The sequence below is a fragment of the Nicotiana tabacum genome, chromosome 24 (genome assembly GCF_000715075.1).
Source record: "Nicotiana tabacum cultivar K326 chromosome 24, ASM71507v2, whole genome shotgun sequence".
NCBI classification, from domain to species: Eukaryota; Viridiplantae; Streptophyta; class Magnoliopsida; order Solanales; family Solanaceae; genus Nicotiana; species Nicotiana tabacum.
The window spans coordinates 83,566,141-83,591,353 of record NC_134103.1 but is presented as its reverse complement, the minus strand read 5'-3'; the positions used below and the strand labels follow the sequence as shown (position 1 = coordinate 83,591,353).

The following is a 25,213-nucleotide window of genomic DNA, read 5'->3' as shown; positions in this document are numbered from 1 at the left end:
CGGTCTTCAAGTTGAAATATTCAAGTCTGTCGGTCTTCAAGTTGAAGTCTTCACGTTTGCCACTCTTCAAGTTGAAGTCTTCACGTTCGCCACTCTTCAAGTTGAAGTCTGCAAAGTCCATCAAATCTTCAAAGTTTCCAAATATTCAAGTCAATGCCGTCAAGTCCACGAAGTCTTCGAGTTGAAGCTTTATAATTTTCCAATCTTAAGGTGGACATATAAGTCCCTTTGCACCTCTCTTCGTGGGTTTGTCTTTAAAAGAAAACTATAACTTTCCAATCTTAAGGTGGACATATAAGTCCCTTTGCACCTTAAGTTGGCCTCTTCGTGGGTTTGTCTTTAAAAGAAAACTATAACTTTCCAATCTTAAGGTGGACATATAAGTCTCTTTGCACCTTAAGTTGGCCTCTTCGTAGGTTTGTACTTAAAAGGAAAATATAACTTTCCAATCTTAAGGTGGGCATATAAGTCCCTTTGCACCTTAAGTTGGCCTCTTCGTGGGTTTGTCCTTAAAAGGAAACTATAACTTTCCAATCTTAAGGTGGACATATAAGTCCCTTTGCACATTAAGTTGGCCTCTTCGTGGGTTTTTCCTCAAAAAGAAACTATAACTTTCCAATCTTAAGGTGGACATATAAGTCCCTTTGCACCTTAAGTTGGCATCTTCGTGTGTTTGTCCTTAAAAGAAAACTATATTTTCCAATCTTAAGGTGGACATGTAAGTCTCTTGAGAGTAATCTCTCCGATAGTCAGGGCACATTGAGAGTAATCTCTCCGATAATCGGGGCACATTGAGAGTAATCTCTCCGATAGTCGGGGCACATTAAAAGTAATCTCTCCGATAGTCGAGCCGCATTGAGAATAATCTCTCCGATAATTGGCCCATGAGAGTAATTTCTCCAATATTCGAGTTATGATGAGTACCCTAAGATTGTCTTTTTCATGCATGAATTATCTTGTTAGACAAAAACATATCCTTCTTGCTTGACCTAAAACGAAAAAGAAAAAAGAAACAAAAAGTGCAAAATAATAAAAGGAGAAAATTACCTTCGCACTAGTGCTTCCTGATTTTCAAAACATGAAGCGGGGGTGGGTGACTTGCTGCAATTAGATGCTCACTAAGCGTACGGGTGTGAGGCTTATATAACTGTCAAAATTTGACATTAAAATTCTATTTGGGCGATGTGGGACAAGATTTCGTTCCCAACATGAAAAGGGAATAAATTGTTTGTAGTTGCCTTTTGAAAATTCTAATAGTCATGACAGTGTTCTTATTAGAGACAAAAAGGGAGTGCTTTGCCAAGAAAAGATGGCAAACCAATGGCAAACCAAGTTCAATAAGGATTACAAAGCCACGTGACGGAGTGCAACAGTGATCTTGGAATTTAAATTTAATAGCTTTTACATTCCATGTGTTTGAGGCATGTAACAGTGATATTTGAAATATAAAGTTCAAATACTTTAACATTTCATATGATTAATTTAAGCCAGTTCAAGAATACTAATATGAATACTTCAAGCCTAGTTTTCAAAAGTTTAGACACCCCGACAGTTCAAGGATTATATATTAAAATTCAAGATATATTGGTCCAAATAAATATTATTGGCAAATATAATTGAATTAATTATATAACTTCAATATATATAATTAAATAAATAAGTCTTAATCCATTGGGCTAGCCCATTTAGTTGGGCTAAAGTGATGAGCCCACTTCATTAAGCCCAAGATGTCATCTTCCTAGAGGCCCAGTTCGGTGTCACATGTCATATGACGTGGCACGCTAAGTCAAGCGGAAGAGCCAATAGGATCATGCCACGTGTCAAAATGACAAGGCATGCCAAGTCACATTAAAAGGCCAATGAAATCGCGCCGCATGTGCAAGTGACATGTTGTGGCCAATCAAAAGCGGGCATGTCACACTTCAATTTGATTGGTCGGAAAGAGTTTGTTCTTATCATAACTCTTCCTTCCCACAACTATAAATAGGGGTTTTCATAACCCAGAAAAGACATCGGAAGTTATAACAAGAAGCAAGAAAGAGCTCGTAGATCAAACGCCGCAAATTTCTCTACAAGTTTCAAGCTTCAAGCAATCAAGTTCAAGTTCAAGCTCAAGAACGAAGAACAAGTCAAGATTCAAGGAGTGCGAGTTCAAATCAAAGTTCGTGCTAGTTGAATTCAAGATCATCGTTCGTGAAAATAAATATAGATTCAAAATCAAGCTCAAAGGCCCTTGAATTTATTTACTATTAGAAAGAAGAATCAAAGGATTCATAGAGATTGTACACTCAAATATTTAAAATCAAATAATACGATTGTTGTAATATTTTTCGGTCTTGATTTTATTTTTTCGACGCAAATTTATTGTCTATAGTAGCCAACATGAAAAGAACATTAAGTAAATGGACATTTCAATTTGGAATACCTACTACCCATTTTGTCTTTCACCACTAAAATGTGAGAAGTTTCACTCAGTGTTTTACGGATTAATTTTCTGTAATTTAGTTCATTTCCTTCCATCTTTTTGCTTGAAGAAGTAGGCAGCCCCTTATGCAAACAGGTTCGATAATATCATGTTTGTACAGTGAATGTGATTGCTCTTTCCTTAACCAGAGATCTCGAGTTCGAGCCCTGGGTATGAAAAAATTATTGGCAGGGAGCGCTTTCCCCCGAATGGGATCCTACGCGGCGCGAATCTGAATATAGTCGAGATCCAATGCGGGTATCGAACACCGGGTGGGAAACAAAAAAAAAGGTTCGATAATATACTTGTAGAGAAAAATTATTAGTTACACAAGAACGCCCCAAAATAAGTACATATACAACAAAGACCCCACACTTCTATCATTGTTAACATTAAAAAGACAATCTCTCGTTTTCTATTATTTTATATATGGTCAATTTGACATGTTTGGAAAACTACAAGATTCTGCATGCTGGTTGAGAGTGCAAAAAAGTTAACAACTAAACATCAGACTGTGATTTCATTTTTTATTGAAAATAGTCCCCCAAAAAAGATATAGCTTGCACTTATGCTCCACATAATTTTCAAGATAGATCTCAAGGAAAAAGCTATGATAGGTCACCATAATTATTGAATTATTTTTTCTTGACCCATTGCCCTTTTATCGTTGTCCCTTGATGGTTACTCCAATCTATAGTTAACACGTTAATCTAGTGGCGGAGCCAGATTTTTCGTTAAGGGGTATCAAAATATATAAAAGTAAACATACCAGGAAATTAAAGGGATCAATACATAGTATATATATATATATATATATATATATATATATAATTTTTTTTACCTACCTACAGTATATTTTTCCCGCGAAGAGGTGTCATCCCCTTCCTATAAGGTGGCCGAGCCACTGCGTTAATGTACTGAGCCAAAGACGTCATCTAAAATAAATATTAGGGGCAGCTGAAGAAATTTCTCAACGTCTAGAAAACAATCTGCTTATCAAAATCCTCAAACATTCACCAGCCTAATAAATTGTCAAACAAATTAAGTACAATTACAACAACAATCACAACTCAGTTCCAAACAAATAAACTTGGCTATATAAATCCCCAGTGATTATGTTTTCTCATTTAAGTTCTCTATATTTTCTATAGTAAAAATATAAAATTATCCCTATAAATTATACCGTGCATGAATCTGAAACTCAATATTTATTGGGTCATATGTGAGTCTTCCTTACTCCCTATTAACTATGCTAAGAACGAAGGGAGTAAAATCATAAGGATCATTTGGTTTTATGGATAGGAAATAATAATTTTAGGATAAAATGTATTGTGATATGAACCATCTATAGTTATATTTTGTGTTTAGTTGAATTCTTTTATTTTGATCTAAACAATCTCGAGATTGTTTATTCTCGAGATTGTTTATTCTACAAGTGTGTATACGGTCCAAACCGATTTCGACCTTCGTATGAATAGTCAAGATTGGAACATAATGAACCGAAGGTCATCTTCATAATATCGGGATGAGATCCGAAGTCAGGTTACCAAGCTCAAATTTCTGGGACCGATCGAATGCCGAGCTCGAACTCATTACCGAGCTCGAGTCCAAATCGAACTATGATGTGAGGTGGTGTCATCGAGTCTAAGAACCAAAGACTGACCAATATCGAGCCCGAGTCGATATCGAGCCTCGAGTTAATATCGAGCTCTAAATTTGGAAATCGACCAATACCAAATCCGATTGAGATCGAGCCAAGAGACAAGAGCCATTACGACCGCACTGAGGGTGAAAATCTCGGCGGGAATTAGGAAAAAACTAATTTATCATGGGTTCCCCACTATGTATTTTTAATTATATCCAAAGTAGAATCTCCCAGGGATGACTATTATTTCTATAAGGGAGGGAGGATAAAGGCATTCATACACTCTCATATTATTGATATTCACAGAGAAAAACATACTGATATTCATATTTAGATGATCTCTTTTTGGGCTTAGTACATTGATTCATCTTGCTTGTTCATAAAATAACTTCCACTCAGTTTGGTTTGTATTTCATTCTTTATACAGTCAATACTTAATATATTTCTACTTACTTTCCGATTTGTGCCAAGTTATACCATGTATCCTTAGAACTACGTATAAATTCAACTCTATCCGTTTTTCGGGTAAACAAAGTTATATTATTTTTATATCACACTGTATATGGAGTAACGAATTTCGGATTGATAATCTCACGATAAATCAACAAAACTAGGGGTGTTTTTCAAATCAAGTAAGTCGCTTTTTCAAATATAGGAACCAAACCAAACTAATTAAGTCGGTTTTTATCGATTCAGTTTATGTCAATTTTTGTCGTTTTTTCGGTTTTTTCGGTTATTTTATGGGGGTTTTCTTAAATATGAGTCACACATATTCCGATGACCACATTTTCATGTAGCACTATCAAACCAATTGCTCTTTGAGAAATCTATCATTTACCAAAATATATTGATGATAATTGAATCAAATAGTAATGAATTATTTAAGGACTCAATTAAAAATAAATTTTTTTAACATGAAATATATTCTTGTACTTAGCAAAGAAAACTACCAATCAAACTAGAATTTAAAAGGCAAAGAACTAGATTATTATAATAGCGATTAACATGTACCATAAAATTTTAAAAATTTTGTATAAAATAATATATATTGGTATAATAATAAATTTTAAATAACTACTTCTATAGTCAGTTTGGTTTGATTTTTTCGGTTATTTTTTTAATTAAAACCAAACCAAAACCAAAACCAAATTTAATCGATTTTTAAAATTCAAAATGAAAACCAAACCAAACAAAAAAAATATCGTTTTTTTGGTCGTTTGGTTCGATTTTTGGTTTGGTTCAGTTTTTCCGGTTTGTATGAATACCCTTAAACAAAACAATGTTTGTCCTTCTCCAAAGCTCTTCTACTAAAGCTTTTTGAGAAAACAAATGTTAAAATTAAAAATAAAAGTTTATCTAGGTTTATCTAGCTAGTATAAAATCAAATACATATTTTATATCATACTTTATATATATCTTATTTTAATCTAATTAACCAAAAATTATTAATAAAATATATCCACTAAATAATTCAATTCTTATTTAATTTTTATACTATTATAATTCCCATATTATAATTTTAGTATAACTTGTTCACTTAATTTTCAAACTTTTTAACTGTAATTGGACATTGATTATACACAATAATACATATATTATATATCAATTATATATTCATCGTCTATTTTTAGTTTAAGAAATTAGGTGAGCGGCTATTTGGGTTAATTCTTCCTAATTGGCGTCGTCTTTTAGATGTCAAGGCCGGGCCCAAGTAACAGGTGCTGGAAACTCGGCCCCAATTACAAATATGTCATATTCATCCACATTGCCAAAACCCTAAACCACAGAGCTAAACAGCTTCTCTCAGGTAAAGCCATCGCGTTGGTTTTTAGCACTGTCCTCAGCTATGGCTCCAGCTAAAGGTATACCTTTTTCTCTACCGTTATCTCTTCATATCTGATTTTCTGTTATGAATCTGTTTGTGTTATCGGAAATGTGACAAATATTGTCTAGCATTTGGCGTTTCTCTTAGATTTTTGCTAATTACAGAAGATATCTAACTCTTTGTACTTTATTCTAATTTGTGCCATTGGTTATTGAATTATTGCTTAATAAGTAGATATACATGTGAGATTTGGAAAATTTGCAGTCCTAATTAATCTTAAAAGATTTTTTATTGACATTGGAATGAAACAGAGCCAACTAGAGCATATTAGATATTGATCTTCTTATATAAGTGATTGCAACTAGTTTGGGATTGATGCTTAGTTGAATTTGTTGTTATTGGTGAGGTACATTACTCTATTGCTAGATTGAAGCTGGTTGAAAGGTGGGGATGGAGTGGGGGAAGGGAGGGTATAGTGGCTTGGTTAAGGTTAGGGTATGATTATATGAAGGTTAATGTTGTTGAATAGAGGCTGGTATTATTGAGTTTTTGTTGCATTTCCTGATCCAATAGACAACCAATAATTATCATCTTTCTTTTTGTTGAAAAAGAATGTATTACCTGGGACTTTAGAACTTAAAGAATCTTTATATATTGAGGTGATGGGTCATAGACTGTAGTGGTTTTTGGGAATAGAGTCTCTTGTGAATGAGTTTTTGCTGTTTATCTCAACAGGATTGCCGTTCTGATAATTGTGTCTACTGTCTATCGGAACAGTAGATTTAATTGTTTTAAGACACATGATGAATAGGTTACCAGAAGCTATGTTGCTCGGACTCTCCGAAAATGTCGCCGGTTGCGTGTTGGATCCTCCAAAGTAGTGTACTTTTGGAGGATCCAACACGGGTGCTTCAGCATTAATCCTTGTAACATAGACCAGAAGAGAGACTTCGTTGTATCTTGGACATGCTTCTAATTAGTAATTACCATGAGCTAAAACTGTTCTATGACTTGTTAGTTTTATTTCGAAAATTGGAGTATGTTTTGTTGCAGCTCTTAGTAAACTGGCATAGATTCTGCAACTTGATTCTGTTAATGTAATCTCGAAATTCCGTATGCAGTTGATTTGACCAAAAAGAAAGACCCCAAAGCCCAGGCTGTCAAGGCTGCCAAGGCTGTTAAGTCAGGATCAACCTTTAAGAAGAAGTCAACAAAGATAAGGACAAAAGTTACTTTCCATCGACCTAAGACATTGAAGAAGGATAGGAATCCTAAGTACCCCCGCATTAGTGCACCCGGAAGGAACAAACTCGATCAATACGGAATCCTAAAATATCCTCTTACCACTGAGTCTGCAATGAAGAAGATTGAGGACAACAATACCCTTGTCTTCATCGTTGATATCAAAGCTGACAAAAAGAAGATAAAGGATGCAGTGAAGAAAATGTATGACATCCAGACAAAGAAAGTCAATACCTTGATCAGGTAATATGCATTTTTCTCCCTGGTAAACTTTTATGGTTGCTCGTTATAACTACCTGGCATGATTGACCATGACGTGTCAGTTAGTTGTGGTTCATTTAACATGCTATATAGAATTACATTTGCATGCTAACAGTTCCCTGTATTTAACTAGAATGGCGTGATGTTTTTGTCCAAGGACCAGTTAGACCTTTATCCCCCTCCATCAAATCTGCTCAACGTCGAGAAAGTGAATGATTTCTTCCTTGTTTTAAAAATAAAGTAAACGACTTGTGAAAAGTAACATGAATACAAAAAGTTTAGTTATTCACATTCGTAGCACAATGAGTTAAGTCATTTTTTAGAATGCTTATGAATCTTAAGCTTGACTGTTTCTTTTACTATTTTCGGTACAAATTTTCATGCTTAGTAACTTTTGGTCAATTGGTTTTTTGGCTTTTTACAAACTTGTTTTTATTTTTATGACCCTACTTTTTTTTTTACACATGAGAGATTTATTTTTACACTTAAGATCTCTCTTTTACGCTTAAGAGATCTAAAAAGGTCATTTTCTTAAATTCAAAATTGTAAAGGGGCATGATGTACTAATAGCACGTAACTTTTGCCTGCCTTTGCTAAGCTACTTTCTCTACCTTGTCCAGGCCCGATGGAACAAAGAAGGCTTATGTGAGGTTGACGCCTGACTATGATGCTTTGGATGTGGCTAACAAAATTGGAATCATCTAAGTTGATTACCTAGTTTTGAATTTTTATGTCAACCCTGAAATTTTGGATATGAGTTCTTTAGAAACTTTGAACAGGAAGTGCCTTGGGTGATTTATTTTGAATATTTGAGTTTCAGAGATGTGTTTTGTTCCATAAGTCAGGCAAGCTTGTGTTTCTGTTAAGTTTATTTTAAGCTTAGTTTTTGAAGCTTTTAAACTCCTAAGAGTGGAGATCAAGTTCACAATCAACATCTGGCTCGCTTAGTTCTGCACTGAATTATTGCATAATGAGCACACGTATCTTCTTTTTCTTTTCTTTGAATTTTCTGCCCCCTCAGAAATTCTCAAAGTAAAACAAGTGAAATCACACTAGTCATGCAAGAAAGCATCCTCTCATCGCTTCATAACAGTGAACCTTATTTTATATCATTAACGTCTTGTCAACTTATACGCCTTTCCACTAATGGAAAAAAAGACCAAATGTGTTTATTTTACTAGGATTTAAACTCTGATTTAACATGATATTTTCCCACTTTATCGACCATTGAGTTACACCATTCTGTGTTTAAACAATGAAATTTTCCTGCAAATCAAATAATGAGGTACGGTTTTAAAATGCTTAGACCTTAGGATTTTTACTTAAGTTCCCTCCAAGCTTAACAAATTTTTCTGCATAGTAGATTCTTGTACATGGGATGGGATGACTCCTTGCGTTGAATTTTCATCATATTTACGTTCTATCTACTGTAATTTCTTTCGGTAAAGTAATTGACATGTCATTTCTCGCATAGGATATGAAAGCAAACATTATGTCATCCTCCATTTATTTACATTATTTGTTATCTATATACTATGGAAAAGTCCCTTAGCTTTGAAGTGAAAGAATTAGAGGATAATTAGATTTTTTCTTTCTCGTCTCACTCTAATTATTAGTACTATAGATGTTACGTGAAATCTTCATATCATAATTTCTTGAGAAGCTTTCGAAACATCATAATTAATTAATCCCTTCAAAGCAGATTTTTAGCCTTCAATCAAAGATACCACCGGATATGAGCTTAACTGCAATATTTACGCCTTCTAAATTGGAAACGGCTATTTTATGCCTTCTAAATTCCTGCCTGTCATAGAAGAGAATTGCAGCCATCGGCACCTATATACACACAGCCAATCACAAAATATGGCTTCTTTTACTCTGTCTGATTCGTTGTAGCTAATCTTGCTTAGTATTTTGTTAGAGTTGAACCTCTGAAACTTTTCATAGACTATTTAATGTAACGCCCATGTCTTTTTATTCTCCTACACTATTGATTGTTGCTTTCCTCTCCCATTTTGAGTATGACCATATAAGAGGCAAATTTAAGATTTAAAGGCAGCCGGTGCACCATTTTCTTAATACTGAACATGAAGCCAAAGCGGAGGTGCGTATTCAATGATTCGATCGATTTTGTGGGTAATCAATTCAGTTTTCAGTGAATTTTGGAATAAGTTGGATCACTATCCTTGGTTTGGTAGTCAAAGTATAAGTTGGATAAGTCAATTTATACTCTCTAACAACGTCTTTGAATCCAACACTTGCATTTGAAATTATATATATATATATATATAAAGTTATTCTATCAATAATTCAAGCAAAATAACATTTTCAACAAGTAAATCACACCCATTTTGCGGACAACACAAACAAAAATAACAATTTTCATTTCACATCCATTTATTAAATTTCATTAGTAACTATAAGTGTATTTTCATATTTATATTTTCGATATAGCATTCTCACGTTACTCTAAATATTCTTTATCGTAAAAGACAACCTCTTTAAAGATTTTAAGTATTTAAACAACATCGGGAGCTCAAAAATGCTTCAGTGTGAGGTGTCTAATTAGATTTTCGAATTCACTTTATTTACTTAAAAGGCAAAAATAAAATCTAAAAGCATTTAAGAATTTAAAAAATGTTCCTTTTTTTGTCCACTTCTAAATGTTTCCTTTCTTCCCAGCGATCCATAAAGGTAACATATGGAAAGAAAATCCAGGCGCCTCATTTTGAATTTCTCTTAAGTGGGCCCCTTTCCTACCATTTTATTCAAAAAGTAGCCGTTAAAAAGTCTACATTTTCCGAAATCCGACACACAAATCAAATTCTAGGTTAATTCAAGTGGAGCTTCAACAAGTAAAGCCAAAGACTGAAATTAACCTTTGATTTTGATACTCTTCTTCCTCAACTTTGCTAACTCCAGATTTATTTTTTGAATAGCAGCCTAGTAAGAAATTTTTTTTTTTTTGCTTTTGCATATATGATTGTGCTTAAATAGTAATTTTTGGTTCAGAATGAATACATATACTGATTAATTTAGTCAACACCAACTATTTCTTGATTGATTATTTGAATTATATAACTGATTTGTGTTGTTTGATTTGATTTAGCAGCAGATTTGGGGGGATTACAGATATCATGTCGTTGACACCGGATTTAAGTAGGAAAGTAGGGGTGGGAATGGCACCGTCTCCGTCACCGTTTTTTACACCTAGACCGGAACGGCGGAGGGCAACGGAACCGAGGGGGATTGACTACAATTCCAATCGGTTGGACAAGGATAAAGAGGTCAATGTTCAAGTTCTGGTTAGATGCAGGTTGGCCTTTCCCCTAGATTTTTTGAGTGCTTCTACTCACATTTTTTAGTATGTGTTTGTGTTTTTGTGTGTGTGTTGTGTTTGTTTGTCTGTGTTTGTGTGTCCATTTCTAAAAAGTTTTATGTACTGATACTGTGTAAATTTATGTAGTTTAGTGTAAGATTCCATACCTATGTGCCTAATGTAATTTATGTAGTTTATTTTGGCTTTTATGAACTTCTGCTAACAAATTTGATGCTTCTGTTTTTCTTTGCTTTACGATCCTCGGATTGTTACAAAAAGTGTGAGCTTTGATTCACAGTATCAGTTAGTATATGATTACTATATCCTTCAGTACCTGAAATTTAACCAAGATGAACATTTCCTCGTCGCCTAAACAACAACATCAAACCCAGTGTAATCCCACAAGTAGGGTCTGGGGAGGGTAGTGTATACGCAGACCTTACCCCTACCTTATGAAGATAGAGAGGCTGTTTCCGGTAGACCCTCGGCTCAAGGAACAGTGAAACTAAAGCAACACACAATTGCAACAACAAGGTAGCAGGTAATGGAAGCGAATAACACAACATGTACGAATACGAAACAGGAATAAGAAAGTTGTCTAAAAAAAGGCAGCTTGGTACACTAAGCTCCAGTTATGTGCGGGGCCTGGGGAAGGGTTAGACCACATTGCGGCTTATGTACGAAGTTTTACCTTGCATTTCTGCAAGAGGCTGATTCCACGAGGTCGACTTTTGCCATTGTACCAAGGTTCCCCTCTGTGTCAACAAATCAAGAAAAAATATTTCAGGACATCATGATTTGAATGATGTGAACCTGCCTTTTTTATATTATCGTTATGTGCTTATAAAATGGAATGTGGAAAAACATACCTCAATATGGACATCAATGGCTTAGGATTAGATGCATTGTTGTGCATGGCTGATTGATCTTGTTACACATTGGTTTCAAGCAAAACAAATGCTACAGATTTCATTTGACAAATCTTAGTGTTGTTGTTGTTTCAGGCCATTGAATGATGATGAGCAAAGGATAAATGTTCCAAAGGCCATAACATGTAATGAAAGTAAAAGAGAAGTTTCTGTTGTACAAAATGTAGCTAACAAGCAAGTAGACAAAGTATTCACTTTTGACAAGGTATAATTCTTTGTTTTATAGTAGCGTTTTGTTCATTAAATGGATGGATGGCATGTTAAAAATGTTAGCATTAGGAGCTGTCTTAAAGCTATGCTATTTACCAGGTTTTTGGCCCAAAAGCACAACAAAGATCGATATATGATCAAGCCATTTCGCCCATTGTTAAGGAAGTTCTTGACGGATTTAATTGCACTGTATTTGCATATGGGCAGACTGGTACCGGTAAAACATACACAATGGAGGGAGGGATGAGGAATAAGGTATTAACTGGTTCACTCTACACCATATCATCTTTCACATCGATCTACTCTTGTCCATAAGTCTTGTTCCTTCCTTATGTCATAGGCTGGTGAATTACCAGCTGAAGCAGGTATTATTCCAAGGGCAGTTCGCCAAATTTTCGATACGCTTGAAGGTCAAAATGCAGATTATAGCATGAAAGTGACTTTTTGGGAACTATACAACGAAGAAATCACTGACTTGCTAGCTTCAGAAGAGCCCTCAAAGTCTTCAGAAGAGAGACAAAAGAAGCCTGTATCTCTCATGGAGGATGGAAAAGGTTGTGTTGTAGTGAGGGGTCTTGAGGAAGAAGCTGTGTACAGTGCAAACGACATTTATAACCTCCTGGAACGAGGAGCAGCCAGGAGGCGCACAGCAGACACTCTATTGAACAAACGCAGCAGGTAGGACCTGTTAGCTTTAATCGATTTAAAAAGTAAATGTTAAGCGACAAGTTAATGATACTCTTCTTCTGCAGCCGTTCTCACTCTGTTTTTAGCATAACTATTCATGTCAAAGAAATGACTGTTGGAGATGAGGAGCTTATTAAGTGTGGCAAGCTCAATCTTGTTGATTTAGCAGGATCAGAAAATATTTCTCGATCAGGTGCACGAGAGGTATGATATTAGCATCACAGATTTGTGCTTTAAAGAACCTTTATTCCTTGCTGTTTTTATGTAACTGTTCATTGGTTATCAATAATCAACAGTGTGGCAGGAACGCAAAATATCAATGTGAAATGCTTATATCCATAAGCAGAAAACATAGTCTTTCTTTAGTTGTGGGGAGGAAGTTATATTTCCTGTCTTTTACAAGTTCTGCTTCCGACTTACAAAAAGAGTAGCAGATGACAAATGAGCACAGGAAATTTTTATCTTAGGTGTGAATTCGAAGTGTGAGATAAAGCAAAATTGAAAAGCTTTTACATTTTCTCTTATACTCAGTTATTCAAATAAATGTTAATTAAATGACAAACGAGCGCTGGAAAAAAACAAAAAAGAACATAATAACAACTATGCCTCAATCCCAAACAAGTTGCGGTCGGTTATGGATTAACCCTGATGAAGCGAATCCAACTTACAACAACTATATCTGTTTGAACTCAGGCTCGTGCAAGAGAAGCGGGGGAAATCAATAAGAGTTTGCTTACTCTTGGTCGTGTTATAACAGCTTTGGTTGAACACTCTATTCACATACCTTACAGGTTTGTGTCAAAAAAGCACTTCTTTGGAGTTCTCCCGATGCTTCTCCATTTAACTCTTTTAATTTTATACTACACAGGGATAGTAAGCTAACAAGACTCCTCCGAGATTCATTAGGAGGAAAGACAAAAACTTGTATTATTGCAACAATTTCTCCCTCTGCACATTGTCTTGAAGAAACTTTAAGCACACTGGATTATGCACACCGTGCTAAAAACATCAAAAACAAACCAGAGGTTAAACTGTGATTCTCTTGCTTATATTATTCTTTAGGTGTTGTCTGTAGTTTGAGCTGGATAAAGTTAACGGATTTCAGGCTAACCAGAGAATGTCCAAGGCAGTGCTGCTCAAGGATCTGTACTTAGAATTCGAAAGGATGAAACAAGGTATATTAACACCTTTTTTTTGTGGTGTGTGATCTCTTCGTTTCCATGCTAGGATACAAAGAAAATTCAAGGATCTTTTTTTTGTGGTGTGTGATCTCTTCTTTACCAATTAGGTCATTTGCCTTTATGATCTTACCAGATATCCGAGCTGCAAGAGAAAAGAATGGAGTTTACATTCCTCATGAAAGATTTTTGCAGGATGAAGCAGAAAAAAAGGTATATGTTCTTAGATTTGGCTAGCAAATTCTAATAATTTGCAGAGATGGTTCGTCTATCTATGAATGAAATCTATCTAACAACTGTATGCTTCCCCTTTGAGTAGATCTTAAAAGATTTCTTTCGAGTTGGTGAAATTTAAACCTGATTATTCCAAAAATGCAATTTGGCCTTTAACCCAGTGACTACAATCTAGCTTTAAACCACTTTAAATAATCAATCAGTTCTGAACCTTTGACCCCAATATATTGGTTATATGTTATTTGGAACAACATTGTGCATGATAAGACATTCACTGTGTAGGACTTTCCTGGCACTTTATGTTTTAAGTAATTTTTAAATGTCATTGTCATATCTTATAGGCAAAGAATGAGAAAATCGAGCAGTTGGAGATTGATCTAAACATTAGTGAAAAGGTAATTTTGGCATCGTTTCCCTTTCTTTACTTTATTGTTAATGTTTTTTAAGATCCTAAATCATTAAATGTATGCACTTACTGGATATTTCCCCCTTAACTTGTGACAGCAAATTGATAAATTCCGTGAGCTTTATCTTAGGGAGCAGGAAGAAAAACTGAACCTGAAAGCTGAACTCAAAGAGTGCCAGGTAATGCTAACAAAGTTGTTTATAAATCATGCATAGTGCTTCTTCTTCTGTAAATAATTCATATCTTCCAACTATTGCCCAGGCAAATCTAGAAAATAGTAAAAAGGCATTACATGAGCTTCAAGAGAATCACAGGATTGCTATTTCAACACTGAAGGAAAAAGAGTTCATTATTTCAAAACAAATACATTCAGGTATTTGAAGTTCTTCCAAGTAAATTTTTCTTTGTATGAGCTTAACTCTTCCATGATTATGTGATTCTATAACTTGCAAACAGAAAATTGTCTAATCGATTGTGCAAAGGACTTGCGGAAAAATTTGCAGAATGCATCAGAGGATATAACTTCACTTTTTTCAAGAATAGGTACTCTTGGATTTTGTTTGCTTATTGGTTCATCTTGCTGGCATTATATTTTGCATCTGTATTCTACATATTAGCATGAATTACACTCTTATGTCTAAGGCAGTGCTAAAGAAGTAAAATGATCTCTCTATTCTTTGACTAGTGACTCCAAGCTGCAACCTTTTTCTCATGTTTTGAAGCAAACTGAACATGTCATTTCTTTAATATATATATAAGCAAGGTGTGCACTCGTAAAGGTTCCAATTTATGCAGATCATAAAGACAAGCTGGAAGCAGATAATCAAAATTTGCTGCATACATTTGGTTCACGGCTTGAAAAAAGTTTAAATGACCTGCACAAAATCATTCACGGGTTGAATTCCCAGCAACAGCATCAATTAAGAGGCATGGAGGAGCATGTCAGCTCATTTCTTGCCAGCAAATGTGATGTAAGATATTAAATTCTGAGCGTTCTACTGACCTTTAGTGTACTAAGTTCATTGGTTGAGGAACTCAATACCATTTTAATAACAACCACTAGGTTACTAAGGTCATGGAATCAAAGATCAACAAAATGACTCAGACACACACTTCTGGCATGGCAAGCTTGAAGGAGCTTGTTGATGTATTGCAGTTGGAAGCTTCTACTGATCTGGACCAGATCAAGTCTAAAATATCATCTCAAGCTACCGCAGTTGAGAAAGTAAGAAGTCTCTGTGTTTCTGATGTTACATGCTGATTAGGTTATATTAAATTAAGCGGGAATCTTTTCAATGCAGTTTCTTAGAGCTGCATCTTTGGAGGCCAAAGATTTCGTTTGTGATATCAAGAATTCTCTGGACGAACAAAGAGAAATACTAGATTTCTCTGCTAAACAACAAGAAGAGGTTAGTCAATTTTTGCCCTTATATATTTCACAAGAATCATTTTTACAGCCTATGCAGGTATTTATTACCGCTAGTTTTATCTTCTACCCTCTCATCTATTATACATCTTTTTTATGTATTCTAATTACCGAAACATAGAACTGAACAAACCATCGATGCCACAGGGACTTCGTCGAAGTCTTGTTTCAGCTCAATTAATTTCTCAGGCGACTGTAAACTTCTTTGATGATCTCCATCAACGTGCTTCTGAAGTGATGAAACTTCTCGATAAGAGCAACATTGATAAAGTTGACCAACTACAGAAGTTTGAGAAGACATTCAAGGTTAAGAAGCAGAAGTGACTCAACTATCTTCAATCAATATCTAAGTGCCTATCAGGAAGCTAAAATCTCTCCTTTTATCTTTGTGGCAGGAAGAGGCACTTAGAGAAGAAAATTTGGCTCTTGAGAAAATTGGTGCAATATTGGCAACTATGACAACTAAGAAAGCAGCTATGGTGAGTCTGTTGATCCTGCATCTCTTATCATGCATGACATTCAATAAGAGATATATTCATCGCGAAATATTTAATGTCAGGTGTCAGAAGCGTCAAGAAACTTCCAGGATTCTAGTGCAAAAGAAAATAAACAGCTGTTGCGAGAATTGACAGGTGTCCAGCAGGTTTCAGCTAGTGCAAAGCAAAAATTGAATGGATACGTTAATGAGGTGACACAAAATTTCTCGGAAGACACATTGACATACACTGGAAGCAGAATGACTTTGGAAACTTGCCTGCAAGAGTGGTATGCTATCTGTTCTTACGACACAATTTTTCATCTTGAAGGAAGACGAGGTGGCGTCGAATGTGCAATAAGTATATTTAGAAAAAAGAGAGGTGCCGGCTTGTATAAGAGTAAAACAACAGAAGGAGCACTTGAATATTTCCCAAAATAACAGTTCCAAAGCATGAACCATCAATAATAAAGCATCTTGCATGCATAACTGTGAATAATTTGTGGCATAGGACTGTTAGTTGGGTCAGTAGTCTGAGAAGCTTTTGGATCTTTGCTTAATAATTCTTTTCCTCTTTTAGCACAAACAAGGTGGATAACTTGGATGAACAGTTGGGGAAAACTCAATCAGGAATCCATCAAATTCTTATAAACAATCTTGCAGAACTAGAACACATTTCACAGTAAGTTTCTCCTTTGCGACCCTATTCAGTTTTCCGTTATTTCTTATTTAATTCTAATTCTTAGTATCTGTCCTTCTGTCCTTGATAGGGAAAGCTCCATCAGAATTGGTGGTGCATATGATGAATTTCTCTCCACTTCTTCATCTGTGGACCAGAAAGTTGAAGCCCATGGTCACGATTTGCTGACTTCTTTCAATGGTATCTGAAATCTTCTGGATACAGATTATGACCCTCTCCCCCTCAAACTGAGATGCTTTTATTAAACAAAGTTGCCATGTGTTTGCAGATTCTTTGACGTTGGACATGGAACACAAGAATAGAATTGAGTCAATAAGTAGCATGTGTCTGAATCAGCTGAACTCTATGCAACAGAACCATGGTGAATGTATATCAGATATCCAATGTACAAAAGAACAATGCCTCCAAAAAGACTACATGGTATATACTCGCTTACTATGTTTTATTTACTTATATTTCACAGGGTACTTTCTAAGCAACGAACTGTCAAGGATCTAAGCTAAATTTTAGTTATAATTTATAAAGTAATCTTGCTATTCTAATTTATTGAACAATAATCTTATAAACAGGTTGACATGTACACTGATAAGACACCGATGAAGCGACTGGTACAAATTCCCAGCCTAGCATCCATCGAAGATATGAGAACAGTGATATCTAAAGTTAGTCTGGAAAATGAACCAAAGTGGAGTGGTGCTGAGGGAAAGAATCAGCGGCAATTACAACAATGTACAGGAGCATCTCCAAATAGAACTCCATTTGCAGATGTCAATTGATAATTGGCAGTAGATTAGAGAATTGACACCTCGAGGAATTAATTACTTTGTGGCCAAAGTCGTATTTTGTAACTGTTGTTGCATCATCTTTTTCTTTTCTTTCAAGAATATTTATCAACTTTCAGGTTCTGCGCTATTATACCCCTGCACTGGTTTCGACCCGTATGCAAATATTGAATCATATGAGCCATGTTTTTTTTAATTTGGGCTTCAATTAGATCAAGGAAGGGATATGGAAATGAAAAAGGATAGTATTGCGTCGAAGACTGCCTTTTTCTAAAAGCTCCACAGGGCCGTCCAACAAATAATTCGCCCTTGCCATTTTAAAATCATGGAAGAAAAGAGAGAAGCTCTATGAAGCAAAAGAAAGATTCAGGAAAAAATATGGAAAAAGAAATACATTTTTACCCTTCTTGAAGTTTACTGTGTCAGATATTCACTTAGTTTCAATTTTCGACCCCTTTCTTCCATCTTCGTTACCTTATTCTCTCTATTTTTCCTTTTTTATTCTGTTTTCATTTTTGTCCAGTCCACAAACGCTCGAGCACCAAAAAATGATAAAGAGGAAAATGGCTACAAATACCACTCACCCAACCCCCAAAAAGGAGTACACATAAGCCAGAAATAATAAGCAAGACTTAGATTATAATTTTAGACATAGTAGGAGCTTCGAGAAAGTAAATAGATTGTGAAGAAACATTAACGTCATGGAAAAGATTAATTCCTCCTCCCTCATCATCCTATCTTCGTTACTGCCAATTTCTTAAGAACCACAACAAGCTGATTTTTGGGCAGTTTGAGCACCTCCTGCTCCCTGGTCGGCTTGATTAATCCTGATGGTCTGAGGCTGCAACGTCCAGGAAAGCATGAATAAATACACTCAACAAGTGTGGAACAAGATGTTAAAAAGTGCAATTAGAGGAAAAGATACAAAGTACGACTGTACGAGGATGCAACAAAAACTGTATCCGGTTACAAAATGAACACAAAGCGGAAGACATTTGGCGGAAACTGTCTCTTTACTTACCACTTCTTTAAGAATCTTTTGAGTTAAGAACATTCTGTTTTCCTATTTCTACTTTCCTTGTCAATGTGATCAAACAAAGGCATGCATTCTCTCATTTTGCATTTTAACTGACGAAAACAAGAATTTGAAGATTCACTAATAAGTCATATAAGACACAGAAAAATGGAAAGGAAATAATGGAAGAGTTTTCAATTTTCAATCAAAGATTTTGCCCTTTGTTGAATCAAAAAAAGATATCCATAGTCAGCATTCCAGAAGACGAATTACAATATATTTTCTTCCTAATCAATAAACCAAAAAGGGAAGGGGATTGAATCTGAAGTTTGGAACTCATACCTCGGCTCTATTGTCAGATTCAGCAAGTCTTTGTTTTATATCCCGAGCTATTGAAAAGAAAACCTCCTCAACATTCATATTCGTCTTGGCACTCTGCATGAAATATAACTAGGATCTGAGTATGAGTGCTGCCGGAAAATAATTCCAATGCTGAAAACCAGTTCCACTTACCGTCTCAAAGAATTTAATGCCATATTCATCGGCTAGCGCTTGACCCTTGGATGTAGGAACAGCCTAGAGAAGGATCATATCAAGTGAGAAAATAATAGAAAAGCAAGGCAATATACACACATATCAACAAATTAATAGTGAACGGATGGATAGAGGAGATAGACAGAATACCCGTTTGCTTTCATCCATATCTGCCTTGTTTCCCACGAGTATTTTATTGACATTGTCAGAAGCATGTTGTTCAATGTTTCGTATCCAATTCCTGATGTCTAAATGAACCAACAAAAATGTTAATCAAATTTATCTTAGGGAAGTTCACCTAACAAGAAGAAGAGGGAGGAGGAGGGACAGACTGCAAATCGTACAAGGCAAACAAATATATTTTCAGAGAATGGAAACTTGGCAAGAGGTTGGAGGGTATTTCTAGCCCAAGATCAAAGTGTATGGCTAAACCCTCACCATTAACCCAACCCTGGGTTTACAAGACAATAAATTCATCTACAAAAAAAGGGAACAACTCCAACTCCAAATTAAAAATCCTACTCCAAGCACTTTATTTGTAAAACTAGTGGAACTTACTGTTAAACGATGACTCGTCAGTCACATCATATACCAGCAAGATACCCATGGCTCCACGGTAGTAAGCTGCATGAGAAGTAAAGTACTAAAAATATAAGCAGGTTTATTTGAAAGAGAAGCAAATTGACAAGTCACCAAAAAGAAAGGCAATTATCAAGGAAAAGACAGCATAGCTGCCCTGCAAACATTGTTAAGCCAAAGCCATATCCATCTATATTGAATTGCGGATTCCGAAATAATAATTTCCTAACTCGTATGTATCTATTAAGAGCATAAGTAGCTCCATAACCTTCCCAGAGTTAGGGGAGATTAAACCCTACTTTAAACGTGATTTTAAAAAATAGAAAGATTCTCATCAGTTCAACATTTATTCCAGTATGCCCTTCTGCAAGTCTCATTTACTGACATTCATTGCAGTTTACTACATCTCAATTCTTAGTAATGTTGCAATTTAATCTGGTTTGCTGCTCTCAATTATTGACAGGCCAACACTCATCTTATGTTCCTAGATTCTTAATATTCGAACAAAGGAAATTGCCAAAGTACCATAAGCAAGCTATCTTGTGGGGTTTGAGCAAGCGCACAGTCGAAGTTGTGTTACCATCCATGGAGCAAACACTCCCAAGTTCAAACTGTTTGATTTCAAAGCCAGCTTATAAATCAAGGTTTGTGATATTACCGAGGTGACGTGATAGGATGAACACCTGATATGATGTTTATTCCAGTGATATTCTAATATGCAACAATTACACCAAAGGAACTGTTGAGATCCTGCTATTATTCATCATGGGAAAATTTCACATAGCTTCAGTTATGGGTGTGAAGATCGTGCTAGCCAGCAGGTGCAGTCCACCCTTATTGTAGATACTGATCATAATGAGTTCCTGGCAACCAAGAGGAACCACACCTTCTGTTATCCATGCTATCATCCATGCTAATGGGGCTAAAAGTGTGGCTAAGGTAGTTGATTCATCTTCGCCAGCTTTAATTTAAGCGCAACCAATTGAGGATACGTTCATCAAGGCACTCTGACATCCAAGGACAGGGCATTGCCTAAAGCACATCATTTAATGGAGCAAATAGGGTAGGAGCTTTAGCATATTGTATATATTATTTAGTGTGGATAAAACATGAATATGACTAGGACTAGGAGACCTCTCTAATCAAGAGATTTGTCATTGAGACAACTTCTTAATTAGCTGCAACATAAATTAGGCAACTACTTAATTAGCAATACCATCCAATAGGTGAAATACAGTATAACTACACAAGGTAGAAGGTGTGGAATCATGCATTCTCAACCTTTTGGTGTTCTCTCGAGCTTATATTCTACATGACGGACAAAAAACCAAAGTCCCAGAAAAATAAAACATTCTTTTATGGAATTTCCACATATTTATCATACAATAATTCATGAACAAAAGTTAGGGATGGTATCTTCTTGATGCAAACTTCAGTTGACTTCACGATAAGTGATAGTTCTGTTTTACATAGCATTAATGCCAGTCAGTCAAAGGTATATGTTTCTCTCAATTAACTGCAGAAACCTACATTACAGAAGAGAAAATTGAGTATTCATGAAGGATGCATGCTCAAGTTAAAGGCAGCATATAGAGGACTGATATGGTCTATGTTTCAGGCAAACCATTGACTACAAAAACCTACATGTATACCTGTTGTAATTGTTCGGAACCGCTCCTGGCCAGCAGTATCCCAAATTTGCAGTTTGATTCGTTTGCCATCAAGTTCTATGGTCCTTATCTTGAAATCAATACTGTGAAAGAAAGTTTTTCATTGGAATCAATTGGCAGAAAAAGAAAAAGAGAGAAAACATTTAATATCAATACTCATATATACTTTATAGAGGCCATTAATACTCTTAATCTTGCTGGAGACCATGTTACTGAACATTTTCGTGGTTTACATTTAAGTTTAAGAGGTTCTCTGTTGCTATTCAATGAGAAATCCTATCTTATTGTGAAGTTTCACTTCTAATCAGTTGCATCTCTATATGTTTCTTTATGTTTGAAGCACAAGCAGTTTAAGAAAAATACCAAGATATGAAAATAAAAACCGTAGAATGTCAAGAAAGAAATGAGAGGATGACTACCCAATAGTGGTGATAAAACTGGTGGTGAAGGAGCCATCTGAGAAACGTAAAAGGAGACAACTCTTACCCACACCTGAAAATTCAAATATAAGTTGTACCTGATTAAATTCAGAAAAACCAAATAAGTAATAATCACGGAGTGTTCATCATCTCAAAAAACCAGTTGATCAACCAAGATTGAGAATAGCAGTTGATCTGTTCTCAGTTTCTACTCAGCAGTCAACCTTCAAATGGAAAATTGAACAAATGCTGACACAGAAAAAATGGAATTGAAGACCATGTGCTAACAGATTTTGAAGTTTGAGCTCGGTGGCAATGTGGTTCCTTAACTTGTTCCAAATGAGTACAATTATGCTGTTTCTTAAGGAGATTTTTTTAACATTCTCGTCGACTGATTTATTTGCTCAGTGAAATAACAAAAGAACTGTAGGGGGGAGGGGACTACAGAGGAAGCTCATCTTGACATGCTCACAATTTGTCGACCTTCATCCTCAACAAAAGAACTTTGAAAATTCTCCAATGCAAATGATGGATCCGAGGAAAGAAAAAAGGATACTATGATTATCTTAAATCTATCAATTTGTAGTAGTCTTTATCTTTTAGTTTGGGATCGAGTCCTAATTGTTTTAAGAGTTTGACTTGTCAAGGGTTCCACATTCTACAACATAAGTGCCTTTCTCTATTTTGTTAAATGCTTGACTTAAGGAATAAGACTTTACGCATTGATCGCTCTCTATTTCTTCCAGTTCTCTCAATTTTTCTCCCCTTTCTCTCTTCTTCCGTCTAATGCTACATCAATTTGGTATCAAAATTCAAGTTCAGATTCATCACAAATCAGTGCACTTTTAACACCAGTATGTATAAAAGTACTCATCACCCTACTCCCAACAGCATAAGCCAGTCCTCAACATTCTTTTTCTTTTTTGATAAGGAGAATTTTATTCACAAAAAGTCAAGAATAAGCAAGTGGTGAAACAGTACAAGAGGTGTGTTAACTCTATCCAAGATACAAGGAGTCTATTAAGTCCAACAGCGCATCAAAATGATTTAAATCTTCCATACTACACCCAAAAAGAAAAAAAAAAGTCGTAAGCAAATGAATTTTATATAATGTAGTGTGGTAGGCTTCCCTTCAACACGTCTAGCATTCCTTTCTTTCCAAATTTGTCATATAATGCACAGCGGTATAGTATTCCACATATCCTACTGATAAGAAAATAGTACTCCTATGTCACAAATTATTCAGCTGTTTTGGTGCTCTTTGATCCCTTCAGAAACTCATTATCTCCTTCATGCTTCCTGGCATCACCCAACTGATTCCCATTAGCCTTAGAAAAATGTTTCAGATTTTCCAGGAATATGAGCAGTGCATAAAAAGGTTTCTGAAACAAGCTTCTGTCTGAGACAAGCTTTGCACACTGCTAGCCAAGTATGACACATCACTTCTAGGGGAGCTTTGTTCTTCCACAAACCTTTCCATGGCGAGTGCCATCCGCTGCCACTTCTTACCCAAAAGGCTGGATCTGGATTTAACAGAAAAGGAACCATCTTTCTCTACCTTCCAGATTAAAACAACTGCTGATGGTCCTGGTTTAGGTGCATTCTCCAATCTCTGGATGAGTTGAGCAACTCTATATCTTCTAGAATTGGAAGTTTCTCCTAAAATGCAGTTTCCATCTATTCATGATATCTAATCAAGAATATTCTCTATTTATGATCTAAAACTCGTCCATCATCTTGTCTGCAAAATTTCTAGGACGCACCTCAATCAATCAGAGTAGCCAATGGTAGTGTGATGCAAACCACTTGAGGCTTGTAAGGATTCCAATGAGTGTTGCAGGCTTCTTATCCTTTCCACTACAAAACCGCAATGTGATGTTGGGAGCCCATTGAGCCATAAAAGCACATTTTACGCGTTCCAAAGTGTAAGCAATGCTAAAAGTTTGGTAAATTCTCCTCCGACTAGGATAAAAGGGATTGGTTTTGTGTAAATATATGCCTGCCACATTGGAATTCACAACCGAATGTGAATCTCACCTTTCTTCGAGAATAAAGGGAAGGAGAAGAACCTGGAGAACTTCCATAATTCACCGACAAGGTTTTCATCACTCAACTCTTGAGGAAAAGGTTGTTGTTTTATGAAGTGGAGCACTAACACATGAAGGATCAAGAAGTAGTCATTTGGTAAGTTCACATCTGCTGTGCCTCATATACAAACAACACATGCATGGCAAATGTATAAGTAGTTATGTGCTATACAGTAATGCATTATAGCAGTATTTGTCGCTCAATAGCTCCAGTAAGTTCTAGGATATCATTACACAGAATTGTTAAGTTGTAATTCTTCGCTGCTCTTACTTAGTACTATTTAGATCAGAATACAGCAAGCAAATGACTGTAAATGCTCATTGATAATAGAATCAAGTGAACTAACGAAATAACAAGCCACACAACTACTTATTCCATCTCCATTGCAAGACCACCAGAAAATTTGAACGAATCAACGAAAAGAATTACTACAAAATAATCGAATGTAAAGAAGGATATACTAAAAAAAGAATTAGAAAGAAAAATAAACATAGAAAACAAAATAGTTACCGCTGTCGCCGATCAAGAGTAGTTTGATGAGGTAATCGTAGTCGGCACGAGCTCTAGCAGGTGGAGCAGCCATTTGATTTCCTCACGAATCCAGGAACTGATGAAGAGGAATTAAAAACCCTAGATAAAATCAAAGTTTGAAAATTTGAACAAAAATAAATTTATATAAGTAATTAATTTGATTCATGTGTATGTACAGAGATAGATATTATACATATACATACAAATACGTACCGGATCGGAGAAAAAGTGAAGAGAGAGGTTGGGAATACGTGGGAGATCTTAATAAATGGGGGCAGTTAAAATGGGGGAAATAAAATACACAAAATTTAGTCGGGGAAAGCGTTTGTAGAACGTCGGACTTGTTAGCACCCGTCGGCCACTGGAATTTCGTTTTCCTTATTTTCTATTCTCTTTTGACTTTGACTTTTAAGGACTAAATACATGATTCCTCTCTTTGATTTTATTTCGCACCAAATTTTTAAAAGAAAGAAAGTTATTAAAATTGTTTATGTTATGAATTATACTAGCTAGTTGCGCGAAAAATATTAAATATAACTTTTATAAGAAAATATTTTTTGAAAAATACGATAGACATAAAGGTACAAATGGTAT

General features: G+C 35.5%; 3 protein-coding genes across 6 annotated transcripts; 2 read left to right on the top strand and 1 right to left on the bottom strand.

The window, feature by feature from the left end:
- The first annotated feature begins 5,831 nt into the window (after window positions 1–5,831).
- Window positions 5,832–8,362, top strand: LOC107828734 (large ribosomal subunit protein uL23-like). Its single transcript, XM_016656101.2, has 3 exons — window positions 5,832–5,971; window positions 7,056–7,419; window positions 8,058–8,362. The coding sequence occupies exons 1-3, from the start codon at window positions 5,956–5,958 to the stop codon at window positions 8,140–8,142; spliced, it is 465 nt and encodes a 154-aa protein (XP_016511587.1). The 5' UTR covers window positions 5,832–5,955; the 3' UTR covers window positions 8,143–8,362.
- A 1,795-nt stretch (window positions 8,363–10,157) lies between these two features.
- Window positions 10,158–17,948, top strand: LOC107828735 (kinesin-like protein KIN-5B). Of its 3 annotated transcripts, none has more exons than XM_075247299.1 (24): window positions 10,158–10,383; window positions 10,547–10,753; window positions 11,761–11,890; window positions 11,995–12,150; window positions 12,236–12,573; window positions 12,648–12,786; window positions 13,276–13,373; window positions 13,451–13,607; window positions 13,697–13,757; window positions 13,897–13,973; window positions 14,336–14,389; window positions 14,499–14,579; window positions 14,662–14,773; window positions 14,857–14,943; window positions 15,196–15,371; window positions 15,464–15,625; window positions 15,702–15,809; window positions 15,974–16,132; window positions 16,222–16,305; window positions 16,386–16,591; window positions 16,882–16,983; window positions 17,072–17,181; window positions 17,270–17,421; window positions 17,571–17,948. In XM_075247299.1, the coding sequence occupies exons 2-24, from the start codon at window positions 10,575–10,577 to the stop codon at window positions 17,775–17,777; spliced, it is 3,135 nt and encodes a 1,044-aa protein (XP_075103400.1). In that variant the 5' UTR covers window positions 10,158–10,383; window positions 10,547–10,574; the 3' UTR covers window positions 17,778–17,948. The 3 variants fall into 3 exon arrangements, with proteins under 3 accessions (XP_075103400.1, XP_016511588.1, XP_016511589.1); XM_016656102.2 differs by having other exon boundaries at window positions 13,688–13,757; XM_016656103.2 differs by having other exon boundaries at window positions 10,245–10,383; window positions 10,550–10,753; window positions 13,688–13,757.
- A 450-nt stretch (window positions 17,949–18,398) lies between these two features.
- On the bottom strand, window positions 18,399–24,971 carry LOC107828736 (ras-related protein RABE1a-like). 2 transcript variants are annotated; one of them, XM_075247300.1, is made up of 9 exons: window positions 24,833–24,971; window positions 24,599–24,718; window positions 22,001–22,073; window positions 21,564–21,664; window positions 19,891–19,956; window positions 19,483–19,580; window positions 19,312–19,374; window positions 19,141–19,233; window positions 18,399–18,624 (listed from the first exon to the last, which is right to left on the bottom strand). In XM_075247300.1, exons 2-9 carry the CDS (start codon window positions 24,669–24,671, stop codon window positions 18,541–18,543), a joined length of 651 nt encoding a protein of 216 aa, XP_075103401.1. In that variant the 5' UTR covers window positions 24,672–24,718; window positions 24,833–24,971; the 3' UTR covers window positions 18,399–18,540. The 2 variants fall into 2 exon arrangements, with proteins under 2 accessions (XP_075103401.1, XP_075103402.1); XM_075247301.1 differs by having other exon boundaries at window positions 24,599–24,695; window positions 24,833–24,965.
- Window positions 24,972–25,213: the final 242 nt, after the last annotated feature.

What these genes read in the sequence shown, in the direction of transcription:
- LOC107828734 (XM_016656101.2), top strand. An exon ending in AAAGTCAATACCTTGATCAG is followed by an intron (nt 7,420 to 8,057) that starts GTAATATGCATT and finishes TACCTTGTCCAG; the next exon opens with GCCCGATGGAACAAAGAAGG.
- LOC107828735 (XM_016656102.2), top strand. Translation starts at nt 10,575, where the DNA reads ATGTCGTTGACACCGGATTTAAGTAGGAAAGTAGGGGTGGGAATGGCA. An exon ending in CAAGTTCTGGTTAGATGCAG is followed by an intron (nt 10,754 to 11,760) that starts GTTGGCCTTTCC and finishes TTGTTGTTTCAG; the next exon opens with GCCATTGAATGATGATGAGC. An exon ending in CTATTGAACAAACGCAGCAG is followed by an intron (nt 12,574 to 12,647) that starts GTAGGACCTGTT and finishes CTTCTTCTGCAG; the next exon opens with CCGTTCTCACTCTGTTTTTA.
- LOC107828736 (XM_075247300.1), bottom strand. Translation starts at nt 24,671, where the DNA reads ATGGCTGCTCCACCTGCTAGAGCTCGTGCCGACTACGATTACCTCATC. An exon ending in AGTTTTATCACCACTATTGG is followed by an intron (nt 21,665 to 22,000) that starts GTAGTCATCCTC and finishes TTTCTTTCACAG; the next exon opens with TATTGATTTCAAGATAAGGA. An exon ending in GCATTAAATTCTTTGAGACG is followed by an intron (nt 19,234 to 19,311) that starts GTAAGTGGAACT and finishes TATTTCATGCAG; the next exon opens with AGTGCCAAGACGAATATGAA.